This window comes from Balearica regulorum, chromosome 1 (genome assembly GCF_011004875.1).
Source record: "Balearica regulorum gibbericeps isolate bBalReg1 chromosome 1, bBalReg1.pri, whole genome shotgun sequence".
Classification (NCBI taxonomy): domain Eukaryota; kingdom Metazoa; phylum Chordata; class Aves; order Gruiformes; family Gruidae; genus Balearica; species Balearica regulorum.
Window position 1 is genome coordinate 113143066 of NC_046184.1, and position 18961 is coordinate 113162026.

The window sequence follows — 18961 nt, forward strand, 5'->3', positions numbered from 1 at the left end:
TCTGTATTGTTTAGAAGTGAAGATTATTAAGAATAGGCAATGAAATCCTTGTATGTACACAACAGCCAATAAGTGATGCATTGCATGTGCATAATACGATAATATACATGTACATTTCAGATATACCATGCTTGGATGTCACTTGGCAGACTAAAAGCTGTTTCTGTCTTCATTTACATGATATAGCTAAAGGTTTTAGGAGATGGAGAATGCATAAGATACCTTGAAATTCGCCATGTACATCATTATTTCTAAAAATGGAATGACAGACATTAAATTTGTCTCTACTCACAAGACCATGACCTATGCTTGTCTCTTCCAAACTGATACTCAATTTTGACTTTTTTCTCTATGAAATATGAAAGTTTTTTTTATCTTCAGGTGACTTGAAATTAGGTTAAATAAAAACTTTTTTTTCTAATTTGCAGATGTGTTGGCTAGCCAAGAACACTCTGGAGAAATAGCAACTGTTACTATTGATCAGCGTAAGTACTTTTGCCAGCAGTAAATTCACACAATTAACTGTTTGCAGGTTTAGCACTGTACTTTGGTTCAGCGCTATAATAGTACAAGATTTAGAAAATCACTTGAGAGAGTAGTTTTCCTTGGTGAGGGGAGGAGGGCATATTTTAAACTTCGAAGCAAAATGTTGGGTTTCTCGATATTTTGTTACTGACTGAAAGGTGGTGTATGACCTGAACTATGAAAGTTTCTAACTTTCATTTTGGATGGTTTTCCACTCTCTTGAAATAAGCTGTCTAGTGTTGAGGTCTTGAGTTGTTCTGTTTTTTGGGGGGCTTTATATTGCATTAATGAATGGATATATTAAAATGTTATGATTTCAAAAGAGAGCATTTCCAAAAATTGAAAGGGAGCATGGAAGAGAGGACTTGTTTAGAAACCAGTACTAGAAAAAATACATTAAAGTAACTTTCCAGTTATTTGAAACGCATTCTTCCAGCTGAAGAATTATCGAAGTGAATCAATTTTCAGAAAACTTGTAAGCAGTTTATATGTTAAATAGGTAGACCATATATTACATCCTGGTTTTGTGTTTAGTTAAAACCACCTAGAGTGGGGCATTTGCATCCTCTTACACCATTGCAACAGAAGGATATTTAATTGGTGTTTGAATAGCAGGTTTGGAGGGTTGTGCAGTGGCTATAGAGGAAAGTGCATTATGTTGGATCGTATGGGAACAGCATAAAGATGAAAACAAAGGCACAAGAGGGATGTTTTTATGGAAACATACACATGGTAGTAAACTAAAGCTGATGTTTTATCTGTAGTGTGGCATCTCTACTATGAGGCTAAAACCACAATTTTCACTGTAAGAGGTAAAAAGTCTTTAAATTATTCTTAGCATTCTGACTTACACAGTGTGTCTTTTTAGCAAAGGAAAAAACTAGCTCCTAGATGTTATGATAATACAGGTAATAAATAATATATGCCTATTTCTGTGCCAGCAGTTTATAATTGATGTTCTGCAATGTTCTCTGCTTTGCAGCTGTGCAGATTATTCCAGCATCTGTACAGCCTGCTACCCCAACCACCATTAAAGTAATAAACAGCAGTGCAAAGGCAGCTAAAGTACAGAGAGCTCCAAGGATCTCTGGGGAAGACAGAAGTTCCCCTGGGAACAGAACAGGTATTGTCTCCATTATTTTTAAATGCAAATGCAGTAAACACTCATTACTTTGAATTACAGTTTTGTAAAACACATCTTTGTCACTCTAGATGTGAGGTTTGTAGAAGTCCATGTGGTATGAAGGGGGCCGTGCTACAAAATACATCACAAGCACGTTGAGAGCTGGCAGGTTATTTAGCTCACGCAGGCACTATGCTAATGTGGTGCCACAGCTTTGAGTCCTGCAGTAAATGAGATGCACAAAATTGTTTCTCTTCCTATCACTTAACAGTCTGTCCTCTGAAACCACTGTGTAGCATTTATTTGAGCTTTTAACTTCTTTCCGTTTGCAGAAAGGGGAGAAAATAAACTGTATGTTGTAGATGTTGTAGAATCTATCTACTATTTGCTCTACTTGTTCCCCTCCCTCCTCCCCACCCCACCACACCCCCGCACCCAGTTTGGTGACTTCAGAATTTAGCAAGTTTCAGATTCCTATTTTGTTAAATAACGCACCTTCTGGAAAACTGCGCACTAAATCTGCAGTTTATTTTTAGAATTACTGTTATTTGTACATACTCTGATTATTAATAACGCATCTTAATTTCTTTATTTTATTTTTTTCTTGCTGACATTTTTGCTTTGGTTCTCTCCACTGTTGTGAATTTTTCTGTTAAAGCCTTTCCTCTCCTTTCCCTTGAATTTTCATTTGTTTTAAACTCTCCATAAATGTCTATTATGATATCATTCAGGATTCTTAGGCCAAGATTTCATCGGCTGACATCAGTGGGGAATACTCTGTTTCTCTCTTTAGACATTGGGTCTGCTATCTGTATCTCATTGAGAGTTTAGAAATTTAACTGCAGATACTTGAGTTAAAAGAAGTATTAATGATTAGACATGAAAGATGTTACATTGACTTAAGCTGAAGTTTGGGGGGGGTGTATTTCTAAATTGACATTGAAAATTGGAGACTAAACTATTTTTTAAAAAAAACAGCTTCTGTTATATCTATGTGTACATATGCCTGAAGAGGAATAAGCAGCTCTTGCTAAATCTGTTCTATTTTAAGGATAAATATGTCTCTAAATGACTGTGTACTGTTTGTTGGTTTTTTTTTTTCCTTAAGTTCCAGGGACAGATTTATGAGAAATCTTGATTTTTATTTTTTTCCTGTATTGATCAGTTTCTTTTTTTAATAAATACTGATGGCCTTGCAGGAAAACGTTTTCAAAAGAATAATTCAAAGAAATTAATTAAGTGAAAGTTTTCCTTCCGTCATATATTCTGTGTTGGTCTGCTTTAATATGTTGGTTGAAAACTTTTAGCTATGAGGGGAAGATGAAAAGGACTAATTGAAATGGATCTTCTTATCCTTATTTCAACAGGAAACAATGGCCAGATCCAGTTGTGGCAGTTTTTATTAGAACTTCTCACTGACAAAGATGCTCGGGACTGTATTTCTTGGGTTGGTGACGAAGGAGAGTTTAAATTGAATCAACCTGAACTGGTTGCGCAGAAATGGGGACAGCGCAAAAACAAACCCACGATGAACTATGAGAAGCTTAGTCGGGCTTTGAGGTAAGAAACTTTAGGAACTGATCAGATATGAAGTGATTTGCTTCCACTTGGCTACTTGATTTTTAGCTGTCATAATGGAAGACTTGCGACTTTTCTAGTAAAGGGATAAACAGATCCTCTGAAGTTACTCCTTCCTGTCAGATTGTACTAGTCTCAGGGGCAAAGTATTTGCTGGGGTTTTTTTCTTTTTATTTAAAGAAGCTAGTACAATAACTTCTTGAATGTTTGCAACTATATTTTATTTTTTCAGGATTATTGAATGCTGACATGATAGTTTGAGTGGCTCGCTTTTGAAATTTTTTTTTTCAATGTATCTTTCACTTATGCTCTTGGTAGTGTGCCAAACAATATTAATTATTGGTGAAAGATACAGAAATATTTACTTATTTTTATATTTTTACTGTTTACTTGTTCGTGTTCCTCTTGCTCTTGTTATGGTATAAAGTGATACTTCCCTGTAGTTACATAATTGTTAGTACTTTTCTGTATGTAACAAAAGTTTTTCAAAGTTCAGATATTCATTGACCCATTCCATTGTTCTCATAGTGGGGGTGTTAAATTGAAAAATGCAGTTGACAGGTAAGTTTCAACAGTTGTTGTGATCCCAACATAGGGAATTTCTATCATCTGAAGAAAAGGAAGCGTTTCAGGCCGTCTTCATTCCATTATGATTTTGTAGTTTGACATTGTATTATTGAATCACTGCAGATGATGTGTTTGAAAAGGAGGAAGAATGCAAGTACGTGAATTTTAGACTTTTTTTTTTTCCCTGATTATTTTGGCCTCTGGAATCATTTGACAATTCATACAAGTTCTCTGAAAACATTAAGATTTAATGTCGAATTTCTTATTCTGTATTGTTAAATCTGTTTCTCTTGATTAGTTTTCAGAAAAGGTATTTATTGCCTAATCCTGCAAATCATTTAAGCAGTTTCAAGAATTATATGAGTGAAGTTGCATATGGTTGAAGTCTCAGATCAAAGATTTACTTTTCAGCATTTCCACTTTTGGCTACACTATTTTTCTAAAAGGAAGTAAACTCAACTAGCATTGCTTTAAAAAAAAAAAAATAAATCAACTTCTCTTTAAAAATACCTCTAAGAGAAGTGATGGCAAAGTTACCATATTCTGGCTTTCTTTAATCTTTTAGGGAGGATTTAAGTAACATCAATATGCATAATGATGAATGAGTACTTTCACTGGGGGAGAGCGAAGTCTAGAAGGCTGTGAATGGCATAGAGTCAGTAAAGAATGACGCCTCAGTATCTCATTTACATGAACTGGAGGCATCAGAAGAAACTGGCAGGCACCAGATACACAGCTTAACTCTACCCTTCGTTTGTCTTGTAACTTCTTTAAGCACAGTATTGTGGATGCCAGAATTATTTTATGAGTTTGAGAGGAAAGTGGACAAATTAATGAAAAAGAAGTATTTTGAAGGATATTAAGTATGGAAAGATGCAATTTCTAGATGTTCCTGAGCCCCAGATCTTTGAAAGCAAGGAAGTGCATCATTATATGCTTACTCTGATGCTTTTTCTTGGGCATCCACTTTTGGTCTGTTGGAGTCTATATCCTGTTCTAGATAGATCTTTAGTCTGGTCTTGTATGGCTGTTCTTGCATTATTTATATATAGTAAATTAGAATGTTACTTTTTTCATAGGATCACAGAATCCCTTGAGTGGGAAGGGCCTCAGGAGGTCTGTGCTCCAACCTCCTGCCCAAAGTGCCTTTCCAGTAGAGCTGCTCCCCAGCCTGTATTGTTGCAATACCATTCCCATATTTCCAACCTGTTTTTGTGAATCTATGCATTTTTGTACTGAAGGTGTATGTGAAAACTTTCTGGAACATAAGCATGATGTAAATGATGCTAACGCTTTTTGGGTTTTCTCAACAAACTCCACAGAAAATCTCAAAGGCAGGTGAAGAAATTCAGAATAATATTCTTATCACTGGGATATTAAACAGATGCCTGCACAGTAATTTGCATAAATCACTATTAGAGAAGTTTTGCATTTATATTTTAGTCACAGAATTACAGAAATCGCATTCCTCAAAATGTTGACATTTTGGCAGCTGCATCAATATTGACATGTTTTCTAACACTTGAATGTCTGAATAATGCATTTGTACTTCAAAGCTGAACGTAAATTATCATCCCACCCTCTAGGTTACAGGGTTCATCTAACCCATTAGAACTAAACCTCCTTGCCTCATAGATCCTCCAACTGATGCCAAGAAGATGCTCTGGAGGATAGGGCTGGCATGGAGAAGTGCTGAGTGGGAGTGGAGTAGCAGTTGAGAACAGGTGTAATGATGTGGTGAAGAAAACAGAGGAGTTGAGGGAGGCACAGGTGTTAGCTTGGGGGGTGGAGTGAGGAGGAGGAGGACTGCAGAGGAAGCTTTCCTATGTGTCATTCAGGAGAAAGGTGGAGGAGGGCTTTGGCAAATGGGCCAGACTTTCTTTACCCAGGGCAATAACAAGCTATTTTGACAGTTCTTACGCTCCATAACAGACCTCTGTGCCTTCCTGCATGGTATTGGTAACCAGCAGGCTTGCCAACATTTTTTCTATGTAGTCTGTCTCTTATCCTGTCTTTGCTTTGGTCCTGTTGCTTAGATCCTGATCCTCAGAAGTAAGAAATTAAAAGGCTTTTGTCCTTTTTTGTCCTTTTTTTTTTTTTTTTTTCAGAATTTGAGGTGGCTGAAGAAATTTGGTTGGGTTATTAATAACTTCCCTCTTTTCCACAGGAGCTGGGAGACAGAAGTTAGTCTTTTAATTGACTTAATTTTGCTAGCGAATGAGAATCATCTTTGCTTTGCAAGCATGCCCCTCAGAGGATTGGGTTTTAGACAGTCAAGAAATCTGGATTCATTTGTACTCCATTTGGGTGATGGTTTTGAGGAAATTAAATTGTGTGATTATTTTTTGGTGGTGGTGGTTGGTTTTGGTTTTTGATTTTTTTCTCAAATTTATCACAAGCTTGTTAAGTTCATCAAGTCTGAGTTATGTCCCAGCCACTTAGGTTTTCATAATGAGAAATGTAACATGCATTCTATTAATGCCTGCAGTGAGACAAGATCAGCAACAAAACTGTAAAATTCTAACTTCTGTTCTATTGGTATCGCTTAAAGTTTTATAATGTCTCTGGAGTACTATGGGTCATATAGACTTTGTTACCTTTACTGCATTTCTGCTCAGTCTGGTAATTCTTTTGTGACACAACATAAAAATAATTCATAGTTAGAGAAGTCACCTTTAGTTGTAAATAAAGGCACAGGATGTAGTTCTCCCAGCATATGAACTATTTAAAAAAAAAAAAACAAACAAACAAACATGCTTTTATAGTTTTATTTCCATCTTTGAAAACAATAAGAAGAGAGCGTCCTCTTTAGTGTTATAGAAACCACAATGCTAATTTTCAAACTGCTTCCAATGTGAAATTCTTTACCGCAAGGTGAGGGCAGTGAGGCACTGGAACAGGTTGCCCAGGGAAGCTGTGGATGCCCCATCCCTGGAAGTGTTCAAGACCAGGTTGGATGGGGCTTTGGGCAACGTGGCCTAGTGGAGGGTGTCCCTGCCCATGGCAGGGGGGTTGGAACTGGATGATCTTTGAGGTCCCTTCCAACCCAAACCATTCTGTGATTCTATGATTTTTTTCCTCAGAAAAGCAGAGACAAGTAAAGAAAGCAAAGGACAATAATGAGGGAGAGAGAATATTTTCTTATTAAGGCAAAGCACTATATAAAACTTATTCCCCTCTCTAGCTGTTTTTCAACTGCTCCAAGACTTTCATTTCTGAACCAGTGCTTCTGACTGCTTATAAAATAATTACTATGTTTTATTTCTCCTTAACTATCAAGGTGCTGGGACAATTTTCAACCCTCTTCCCTTTTCTCATATAAGAAAATGCCTAAAGAGTATCTTCATATATGAAATTATATGAGAGTCTTGATGTGAAAAAGATTCATATTTTGGCCTCTGACTGACCTTCAGTAAATAACCGATCCATATGGAAGTTACAGATACTGAAAATTTACATTGAGTTTTTCTTTTTTTTTTTCTCCCTCTCCTTTTTACAGATATTACTATGATGGAGACATGATCTGCAAAGTACAAGGCAAGAGGTTTGTGTACAAATTTGTCTGCGACTTGAAAACTCTCATTGGATACAGCGCAGCAGAGTTGAATCGGTTGGTCACGGAATGCGAGCAGAAGAAACTAGCCAAGATGCAGCTCCATGGCATTGCACAGCCAGTTACAGCAGTGGCACTAGCTACAGCATCCCTGCAAACAGAGAAAGATAATTAAGCACTAGGACCTGAAAGCGGGAGCCTGAGGCCTTTCCTATATAACCAGAGCAGTTGCTGCTCTTACCTTTATCAGAATTGGAAACTTCTTTTGTTTCTTGACAGTACAATATAGTGTATGATTTTCTACAAAGAACTGGGACTCAGCGTAAATTTGGATCTTTTAACAGCATATATTTCAGTGTAAGGTAAGGGATCACCACAACCTCTGCAACTTTGAGTCAGGGCCTCTGTTGTATGCAATCTGAAATTGGTGAGAAATGTTGAACTGGTCAGCGTTCTGTGTCCACAGCTGTACATAGTAATTTTTGTAGCGCTTTTAACAAAAATGATGTACCTACGGCAAGCAAGCTGATCAGTTGTCTGAACTTAGTCCTTTCCAGTCTTTTGTTCTCTGCTGAGCTACCAAACGGCATTTGATGATTTCAAAGTTAAACATGTTCATTATTCTCATTTAATCAAGCAGAGCTGAAAGACGCGTTAAATGTTAAAAGCATCAGGTTCTTAAAATAGCTTCTGTGTTTATAAGCAAAGGAAACTAAGACTAGACCGAACTGAAGATCAGTGCTGAAGAAGGAGATCCAGGTTTAGATCTGGCTTAGGTGAAAAGCCAATTATGAGTATTTCATTGTGAGATGTAGATAATATGCATATATGAGGGCAAGTAGTTATCTGTTTTGAAAGACAGTGTTAACGCTAGCCATTTAGCAAAAAACAAAGACAAACTTCTCCCCCCACTACCACCCCCCGTCAGGTGATTTGAAAACTTGAAAAAATAGCCCTCGCCCAGAGAGTAGTTTGGTTTGGTGGGGGGTTTAACGCTCTGTTCTGCGAGGTGCTTATACCTGCATGTAGTCAGCCGTAGTAACTGAAGACTTAAGTTAATCACAGTCAGTAGTCCCTGTTTAGAAACAAAATGCAAGTTGAAAATAGTTTTACAGAGAACTGAAGTTTGATTTCCAAATTATTGTACAGTCTGACATATATTAAACTACAAAGATGTGTAATTTTTATTTAAAATTAATTTCTTTCTGAACTTCAAGTGATGTTTTTGAAGCTTCATAAGCCAAGTGCATGCTCCAGAACTGGGTGCAATTTGAAGTCTGGATGATGAGTAGAAATAGTTGGAATGTATCCTGAATTCTGAGCTACAGAGAGTACTTCGTGCAAACTTACACATGCGGTAAAAAATAGGCTGCGACTTCTGAGCTTCTGTACTGACACCCGTTAGACTCTTTCTTTTGATGGCTGAAAATGGTGCAATTTTGGTTTTGCTTTTGCCCTTTCATGTTATGTTCATGTCACCATGCACATTTTCCAACTTTTTATAAGTAAAACCCCCTCTGGTAACACTTAACAATTAAAATGCCAATGGATAAGGGAAAACCTTCAATTCTGTGAGGGATCGAGCTACTCTTAAACCTTAAATTAGAAGTGCTTGTACGGTGAGGTTCTAAGCACAAAATGTGCTTATACTGAGTAGGGAGACCACTGGACTGTTACTCTTGATCTGAAAAGGAATGGTCATACTTGCAGGCAGAGGTCAAAGAACAGAGGAGACTCCTGTTTATTTTCAAGATACATTGAGGATAAAGTTTTTTGTTTATAGGTGGATGTTCATCTGCAGATACTTTTTGCTTAACTAGAAATCTCGCCTACTTTTTTCGTTGTCACCACACTTACAATATTTTTTTTTTGCCAGATTCTTTCCATAACTCTTAATATTGTTTTCATTCTTGAGCTCTTAAAGCATTCCATCTACTGAGCATGCAGGTTTTATTTTGTTTTTAAAAAAAAAAATCTTAAGCCCTGAGCAAAATGCATCTGTCACAAGAGGTCAGCCAGCAATCCATTTATTGCTGTTACGGTCGTCTGATTCCACTAGCTGGCAAGTGTTTGAGGAGACTTACGCAATTAGGTGCAGGTTTGCTTACTAAGAATAAGATGAAGCTGATAGTTCGGTGGCAGCAGCTATGTACAGAACACCGCTCTGTTACTAAACAGAAGTCCAATGCAAGTCACTAGTTATATTTAGCAGAGTTCATGAGAGGCCTTTTTAGTTAAAATGCAGTACAAAAAGGAGAGAAGCTTAAAATATCAGCTTTCTAGATCAAACTGGACTGTGGGAGGATAAACTAACAGCAAAATTGAAATGTAATACCAGTACTTCATCCCTTTGAATGTTCTTGTTACATAAGCCCTCTAGGGGAAACTTCTGATACCACACTTTCTTTGTAAATACATCTGATTATTATTTTGCAGCTTTTCAGTAGGTATGATAGTCCTTTGGGTTCTTTGTTGTGGGATCGTCTGCTTTTCCACCGTGTTCTAACTATTAAAGGAGGAATCTTTCAAACAGTATAAAATCACTGTCACATTCTCTGTAGCTGAGGGAGAAATCTGTGACTAACTTGATGTCTTCAATAAAATAAAAGTTGTAGAATATATTGTCAAAGGTTGTTCTGTTGCTCCCAGAGGGAAAACATAGAAAGAATATTCCCAACTTTTTGTAAAACAGAAGGGTTTTTGCATACTTTTTACTCTTTAAATAAAGACACTTATACTCTGCTAATAATTATGTATTTCTTTTGCGTTTTGCATTTTTTTGGTGATTTTACATGAAACAATTATTTTCTATTTTTACTCTGATAAAATATTTGTGCATAAAATGTCAATATAGTAAAATAAAAAGTTATACAGCTAATGCTTGTTGACTTAGTTTTTCAGAAGGCCATTTGTAATGTCATTCAGGTGCAACCAGTTTAAAGATTAATACATGCACTTTATTCTCATTAAGATCACAAGCTCGTTAAAGAAGGCAGATTGTCTTATTTGCTGAAGATGCATCTTTGACTCAATGCTTGGCTATGTGACTACTTTTAAAGTGGAACTCGGTGTCCTTCATTACTGCAACAGCTTTAACTTCTTAACTGTAAGTCTTAAAATGGTGCTTTGACAAAAATAATGATGGAAGTTTAACAGTAGGATGAAATGGAGCCCTGTAAAATAGTTTTATGCATTTAGGAGTGTTTAAATATGAAAGGTTCGTGTTGAACTGTAATATCAAGACTTTGTTTCATTCTTGCAAATAGCCTCACTTCCTTCCTGCTAACTGAATTGTTAGTACTGTCCTTGTTAAAAAGATAAAATTCTGATTATACTGTTATTGCCTTATTTTTAAATCGTGTCTCAATGGAAATATACCTCTGAACTCCACCATCTGGATTGCCAAATTCAAGACTGAAATATTTTGTCATCTTTAAACCTACCAGATCACTTGATTTCAAAATGTTTATGTTTTGCTTTGCAGCAACAGCATGTAACGGACTGAAAATAGTATTTTAGAACATTTCAGTAATTTGTGGGCCTTTTTTTAAAGTGCACTTACACGTGTTCAGTGTCTTATTAATTGAGGACCTTTTATTTGTAGTTTATAGTAATGCGTCAGTGAGAGTTTGTTGTGGGATTCCCATTCTCAATTTTTATTGGAACGATATAGGGAGTTACAAACTAACAGCTTGCAATTATCAATTTTAAGCAAAATAAGCTGACATGGGGCCTGATAGTGAAAGAAGGGTGATATAAGGTCCATTGATACAGGTTTATGGGAAACATTTATTCATTTTTTTGAAGAGCGTGATACAAGATTCATTTACACAGGTCTATGGTGAATATTTTTACTGACTGGACTGGGGTTTTTTGTTTTTCAAGATAATATATATTGTTAAAGGCTGTGGTTTTAATGTAGCTATATCAGGGCTTCTACAATGTGTTTGGTTTGATGCTGTGTAGGTTTTCTTCTGGAAAAGTAATTTTTAATACAGATGATGCTAAAAAGAATGTTACTTAATAATCAAAGGAGTGGAATGTTTGGTTTTGAGAGTTGTAATGTGGGACTTGATACATTAGACATATTATGACTCAATTACATTTTGCATCTTTATTTCAGGATTAGACCCCACAGCATCATATTGGGCACCAAACTGAAATTTTATCATGTAATTTTAGAGTATTGACATCTCAGCCATTAATAATTTGAAACTGAGGTTTAAAAAATGCTGAGGAGGAAGGAAAAAAATATTGAGTGTCTGCCTTTAATTAAAATTGTATTTTATTCATGGAACTGGGCCTCTGGAAACCGAAATAAAATGGTGCTAACGGCAGCGGTATTGGAAGAAACGTCTTGTAACCTGTGAAACAGTTCTCTTTTACCTGGAAAAACAGAGGAATTGATGGTTGTGTTTGTGGTTTGGGACACGCAATGTCCAAGTAGGTTCTTGTAGGTGGTGTCACCGTAAGTGGCTATGATAGGAAAGAAAGAATCCAATGGTAATCAAGGCAATCACAGTTGTAAGTAACTTACTTATGCAGTTACTTACTAAAAACAAAGGCAGTTTAAGAGGGGAGATAACTGCATCAGAAACAGTTGAAATCCTCATGTAAATGGTTGTGTCATGTTACCCTGTTGCCAGAGTTGAAATGGTCGTTCAGAAACAGCAGGGGAAATGCCTGTTCACTTTAGCACAGCTGTGCTGAGTGTGGAAACTTGTGGAAACATTTAATTTTGTCCATTGAATTGCTTCAGGTGTTTGCTACTAATGACCTAAATGAGCTGGGAGTCTTAATATTAAAAAACCCCACCAACCACTGTATCTGGTATCTTAAGACACTTTTTTTCCCTTACCTTTGCAACCTGCCTTGTAACCTAGATGGAAGAAATTGGCATTTACGAGTTGCATTTCTAGTCCTGTGGGGGCTACGTATCAGAATTCACTAATCAAAGTAAAATACCTCCATCTCAGTAGACAAAAAGCAAATTATATGTATTATATTATGTGTCAATTATAACTGAAGCAAGCATGGGTGGCACTAAGCAAACTGTTTCTTAGAAGATTTGTTGTTTGACATTCCTTCCACTTAGGGAAAGGTATTTTGGGATGAAAAAAATGTTAGTTAGCTGTTTCCCAATTCATCCCGCTAAGCTTAGGCTTTTCAACATTCTCATTTTCAAGGACTCGGCAGGAACTGCTTCATAGGAACTGGGTTTGCAAAAACCTTCAGCTGCAGAAGACAAAACCAGTATGTTTAAAAGAATCTAAGAGTGAAAGCTGCCAACAGCATGCATGGAAAAAACGAGTCTGGAAGAGTGAGAATGCAAGAGATGAGATTTAATGAGATTAACTAGGGGGAAGGACACCTGTAGGGTGCAGTTCTTTAAACTTCAGGGTTAGGACAGAAAGAGTATGCAATTATTTTATTTCTTTTTTTCCCTCATGAAAGCAAGATTTTATTCCAGGAATTCAAAGCCGCATTATTCCCAAAATGAAGCACATTCCCTGTCTCCTGAGGCATGCCAACATGTTGGGCTTCACAGAAACTGCCCCATGCAGGAATCCGTAATGCCCACTTCAATTTCCCCATCGAGATCAGCAAAGTGTGATCATGCTCCAAATTAGTGTGCCCAGGTGGGAAAACAAAGCATAATTCAGCCTTTTTGCAATCAACAGTATCTTTTTGTAGACTGGCCGCTTGCTGAATTTTGCTTAGCTGGAGAAGCAGGAAAAAAAACAGGAGAGCGCTGCAATTCATGGGCATGTGCATGTTGGGATGGAAAAGCAGCCATTATTTTGGAAAACAGGTTTCAACAATTAGTTTCATTGTTGCTCCTGAAATATTCTGTCAAAGGAGGATAGCTCTTCAAGGAGAGGTGGTAACCAGCTAGAGTGTGGTACCATCCTGATAGCTGATTTATGACGCTAAATTGAAAATAGCAATATTAATTTCTGAAAACAGCTGTAAAAAGCTTGTAAAACCAGACAAGTGGTAATAGAGTTGAGTTTTTCCCTGGACCAGAAAGACCAGAAAGAGCTAGAGCAGGCCAGCAGGTACAAAGGACAGTCGGGCTTTGCCTGGATGCTCTGCCAGGGACATCAGAGCAGCTTTGCACAGGGCTGGAGCAAAACTGGCTTGTGTTGAGGGACTGAACAAGTCTTGACAGAAAAGTGCTGTGCAAGTTTATAAATAAACAAATATATTGGGAGGGAGTGTCCCGGAGCCTGGGGTGCCTGGTGGGGGAGTCCCCTAACTTTACTTGGTCAGGTAGTGTTGCACCCTTTGGACTTCACCTTGCTGTAGACAAGGCTGAAATGGAGGAGTGCTTTTATTTTTTTTATATTTAAGAGAGACCTGGCTGAAGAGAACAAACTGAAGGAAGAAATAGGAACTTCTTCCTTAGAGGTCAACCATGAGGCTGGGCGTGTTATTTAATAGACTGAATATAAATGCAGGTAGGGCATTGATGTTGGCTGAAGGCACAGGCAAGCCAGAGGGGAGGGAAACAGAGCCATCACTGAAAAACAAAAATGCAGGGAAGCAAAGAAACTCCTGACTCTGCCAAAGCAGCTCTGAGAAAAGGCAGGGAGAGCTGTAGCTGCTGCTCGCCGGCTGAGAGCAGCCAGTAGTGTCGGTACTGTCAGCCAAGGGACTGTCTCCTGTTGGCTCCATACCTCCGAGAGCCTCTGTGACTAAACCAGATGGTGTTAAGGTAGTTCTTGATTATATCCTCGCTAGCTGCTCACTGAAGCAACCGGCATCGATTATCCCCTTGGGCCAGGAAGAGTAAATAGATAAACACAGGTTTTCCTCTTTTTTCAACAGTGTACACCTAGAAACATTTCTTCTCTCATTATCTGGGCTGCACTGGAGGCTTTTGAAAAAACTGCTCTGATTAAACTTTGGGTGTCCTGTGGAGAATTATTTTCAGTATCGGCTAACAGGTATGTCTGGTGAGCGGTGATCCCAGGGAGCAGACAGCTTCCAACAAACCGTTCTACTACAGCATTATTCAATGAAGCATTTTAAATTACCCATTTAAAGCTTTCGATCCTGATGCCTCTAAATAGCAGGGAATCTTGCGTTTCATTTTTTTTAAACTGTATTTGGCCTTGTGATCGTAGAGGAGCTCTTGCTAGAGAGACGCGTGCTGTAATTCTCTCCGCTTTTCCTGCAGTTTTCCATTGCTTCACCCACTGATCACAATTTTCTTTCAACCAGTACCAAAATTAAAGTTTGGCCAGATGCTGTTCACTGCGGTGAAACTCACAAGCTCCATATCAACTTAATCTGACTTTCATAAATAATTTGGGAATTACTGGAGATATTTAGTCTGGTACTCACTTTGCTCCTTCCCTTTCCTTATATCATCTTGGAAACTCTTCAATGAAATGGAGGAACTAAAGGCAAAAATACTCCTTTTTCCTGACAGTGGTCCCAGGGAACGTGCTAGCTCAGCACCTGTCTTTTATTAGAGGGCATTGGTGCCAAAACAAGTCCAGGAGTGATGTTTTTCCCTGTTTTTTCCCTTCTCCCAAAAGACATGCACTGTGCAGGCTGATTTTCATGGGATGTTCCCATCATCTCTTAAATTAGCTTGTGTCCAAAAAGGTGGGTTTTTTCCCCTGTGACCTTCAGGGCTGTACTGGGTTTGCATGGCAAGGTTTAGGTAGCAGGGGGCTACAGGGGTGGCTTCTGCAAGAAGCTGCCAGAAGCTTCCCTCACGTCCAACAGAGCCAATGCCAGCCGGCTCCAAGACGGACCTGCTGCTGACCAAGGCTGAGCCCATCAGTGACAGTGGTAGCACCTCTGGGGTAACAGAGTTAAGAAGGTGGGGGGCGGGGGGGATGACACCCTAGCAGGAGTTTTTGCAGCCAGAGAGAGGAGTGAGAAGATGTGAGAAACTTTACAGGCACCCAGGTCAGTGAGGAAGAAGGGGAGGAGGTGCTCCAGGTGCCGGAACAGAGATCCCCCTGCAGCCCCTGGAGAAGACCATTGTGAGGCAGGCTGTCCCCCTGCAGCCCATGGAGGTTAATGGTGGGGCAGATATCCACCTGCAGCCCATGGAGGACCGCGTGCTGGAGCAGGTGGAGGCACCTGAAGGAGGCTGTGACCACATGGGAAGCCCACACTGGAGCAGGCTCCTGGCAGGACCTGTGGCCCTGTGGAGAGAGAGAGGAGCCCACGCCAGAGCAGGTTTGCTGGCAGGACTTGTGACCCCGTGGGGGACCCACGCTGGAGCAGTCTGCTCCTGAAGTTCTGCACCCCATGGGAGGGACCCACGCTGGAGCAGTTCATGAAGAACTGCAGCCCATGGGAAGGACTCATGTTGGAGAAGTTAATGGAGAACTGTCTCCTGTGGGAGGGACCCCACGCTGGAGCAGGGGCAGAGTGTGAGGAGTCCTCCCCCTGAGGAGGAAGGAGCGGCAGAGACAACGTGTAATGAACTGACCACAACCCCTGTTCCCTGTCCTCCTGTGCCTCTGAGGGGGGAGGAGGTAGAAATTGGGAGTGAAGTTGAGCCCAGGAAGAAGGGAGGGGTGGGGGGAGGTGTTTTAAGATTTGGTTTTATTTCTCATTCCTCTACTCTGTTTTGCTTGAAAATAAATTATTTTTTTCTCAGTTGAGTTTGTTTTGCCTGTGATGGTAATTGGTGAGTGATCTCTCCCTGCCCTTATCTCAACCCACGAGCCTTTTGTTATATTTTTCTCTCCCCTGTCCAGCTGAGGAGGGCAGTGACAGAGCAGCTTCATTGGGTCTCCAGCCAGGGTTAACCCACCACAAGGGCAATCAGTTTTCTATATGAAAAAGGGGCAATTTCCCTTTGCAAGACTTGCCTTAGACACTGAAAATGCCTGTCCTTGCTGGAACCACAAAACTTTAGTCGTTAAACAAAATCCTAATCAGAAGCCCTTCTGTCAAAGTTGTGGTGGTTCAGCAAATCAATAATAAGTTTGAGAGTAGCAAGCATCACAGGTATTACTGAGTAAGAGCTCATATGTTGTCTTTTCCCAAAAGATGAGCTCACCTGCACCTATAGAGGTCTTCAGCTGAAAAAAAATCATACACAGTTGTCCCCTGCCTCAAGAAAAAGAAACATTTTTTCAATGCTGATCTGAGTCTCTGAGGAATTCTCTACTATCTTCCTCACTGAGAAGAATTACTCCAACCTTACCTATCATAGATTCAGAAATAAAGTATGCGTGCTTTCTTGCCAAAGAAAAATCTTGATATATGTCCTGATCATCTGTGTATGCCAAAATTGTCCAAGGTACTTTATGGTAATTATTGATATCTTCCAGAAAGGAACATAGTCCTGATTTATGCCCAGATCATATGAAACACGTTATGTTCTTGTGTAGTAATATGTGTTGCCAGCAAGAAGCAGAAATTATTATAAACATGTGTTGAATCAGTATTGTGTTGCAACTGCCTTGTCTTTTAATGAGAAGCCTGTAGTCCTAATATAACATTAAAATACAATTACTATCGCCAGAAGGACCAAAAAAATTTTTATCAAGCAGTCAGCCCATCAGTATGATAATTGCCACCTCCAGCCCCCACGAGAGCTGATGCCGAATCTTCATTCCTTTGTGCCTGAAAGAGAAAACCCCACCGTGCTCAACTCTGTCCTTCAAGCAGGCTGAGCATCACTGTCGCGCTCCAATTTTCTCTTACTAATTGAACGCATGAAGAATTTACAGTTAAAATGAATAATTAAAGTGCAACTTAATTTGGTATTAAACTGGGTAACTCTTTTGAAGAGGGAGGTCATCGGTTTCTTTCAGATTATGGAAAATTACAGTTTGCCCGGGATTTTTGGATTTCAGAAGTACTGAGTTGTTTGTGCAGTGCAGAGGGAAGTTGCTTTTGGGTGGAAAGAAACTTCTTCAAAATAAAGTTCTGCTCCAGTACCAGCTTTTCCCAGCTGATGTCACTCTGACAATGAATTCAAGCACACCAGACAGAAAAGCAGCACTCTATAAAATCTTATGATGCTCCTGAAGGGAGAGGACACTCATCCTGGGGGCGTAGGAAGGAAATGTATTAACACATATGGTGGAGCTGAAGGCTCAGCGTGGGCACCAGCGCTCAGCTGAGCCCCACGGCAGCTCTCAGCTGCTGCGGCTGGGCCAGCAGAAACGGCATGGGACCTTTCCAAGGTGATGGGACCACCGACCGTGGCCACCTGCCGCCCTCGGGGCTCTGCCCCCGCCGGCCCCCTGGCTCGCGGTGCTGCAGCCTGGCCTCCACCCCTGTGGGGCTGGGGCTGGGTGGGGGACATCGCCCAGCAGCCTGGCAGCCCACGTCCTCCCGGTGAGAAAGAGGAGCCTGCATGAAGGAGGAGGTGATGGCAGCCTGGCATCTTCCAGCGCGGCAAGGCTGCTCACCCTAGCTGAGGGTAGTGTGCCCCGGTGCAGACACGGGCCACCACCGCAGGTTGGCTGCCGAGGGGTTTTGCTCTGCCCCACTCTGCCCCCCCCACGGCCCAAGGGCTGGGGGTGCTTTGCCCTTGGGCTAGCGTGGATCTGGTCCTCGAAGCCGTCAGGCATGGGGGCTGAACCAGCACGGGGCCAGTCTCGACAGAAACTGATAAAAAGGGCTGTTTGTTTGCGTGCCGAGGCAAGGAGCAACACAGGGGCGGCGTGTGATTGCTACGGGAATTTGGCAGCTCGGAAGGGGAAGGTTCTTGTCCAGATCTCAGTAGAGTCATTAGGCATTTGTATCCCAAGTACACTAGTGCCAGCCAAGAAACACAGGAATAATACAGTCAAGGGTGTGGGGAAAATTAAATCCAGAAAAGAGGTGAACAATGAATACGCTCCAAGGCTTTGCATGTTAACTTGTTTGTATCTCACATCAGAACAAAGCCCAGAAAAATCTAAGAAGATAACCTGCAAATGCACGAAGGAGCATTAAAAAAGCCTGGAAAGCAAGTTAAAAAAATTTATAAAGTCAAAAGCAAGGAAGTAATTAAAAATGGGTAGGTTTAGCATGTGAGGTAAGCATGACATAATGGAAGAGTACCAAGTAACAGCAAATAACAGGATGTTAAAAAAGGGGGGAAAAAACCCTTAATCTTCCACAACTGTTGTCAAAAATCCCTCTTATGTTACCAAAATAAGACCATGTCACACGGTAAAGTTCTCTGTTGAAGACAGGTTTTGGTTTTTTTTTTTTTTTTTTTTTACTGTGAGAAAGATGTGTTGGTTGATTACTTAACTGGGTGTCTATAAAGCACCAAGGCAGTGGGGACCACAATGACAAACCACTTTCAGGGCCTCTAGTCTGAATTTGTGGGGAGTTTGGCACAACTGTGCTGAAAAAAAAAAGTGTGAACCACTCGCTTTTATTGGATTTTTTTTTCAATGCTGCTTCGCAGCATTTTGTCACGAAGTCCAGCAGAGAGCTTCCCGTTTGCTGCTGCTGCACCTTAGCCCCCCTGAAGTTGCCTGGTTGGGTTGCACCTCCCCAGGTGGATGCACATCCCACGTCCCATGTCCCACGTCCCACATCCCTCTTCCTCCTCCTCCTCCTCCTCCTCACCACCTGCAGCTGCTGCCTGTGGGCAGAGAGCTTTTGCCTTCCTCGCTGCAGGCAAGACACAT

General features: G+C 40.1%; 1 protein-coding gene across 2 annotated transcripts in view; it reads left to right on the plus strand.

The window, feature by feature from the left end:
• GABPA (GA binding protein transcription factor subunit alpha) overlaps positions 1-9303 on the plus strand; it is a 28207-nt gene extending 18904 nt beyond the window's left edge. For both annotated transcript variants that reach the window (XM_075770044.1, XM_075770052.1), the window contains exons 7-10: positions 429-485; positions 1508-1648; positions 3016-3208; positions 7293-9303. In XM_075770044.1, the coding sequence (XP_075626159.1) occupies positions 429-485; positions 1508-1648; positions 3016-3208; positions 7293-7521 (620 nt within the window). In that variant the 3' untranslated portion in view covers positions 7522-9303. The remainder of the gene's footprint in view (positions 1-428; positions 486-1507; positions 1649-3015; positions 3209-7292) is intronic.
• Positions 9304-18961: the final 9658 nt, after the last annotated feature.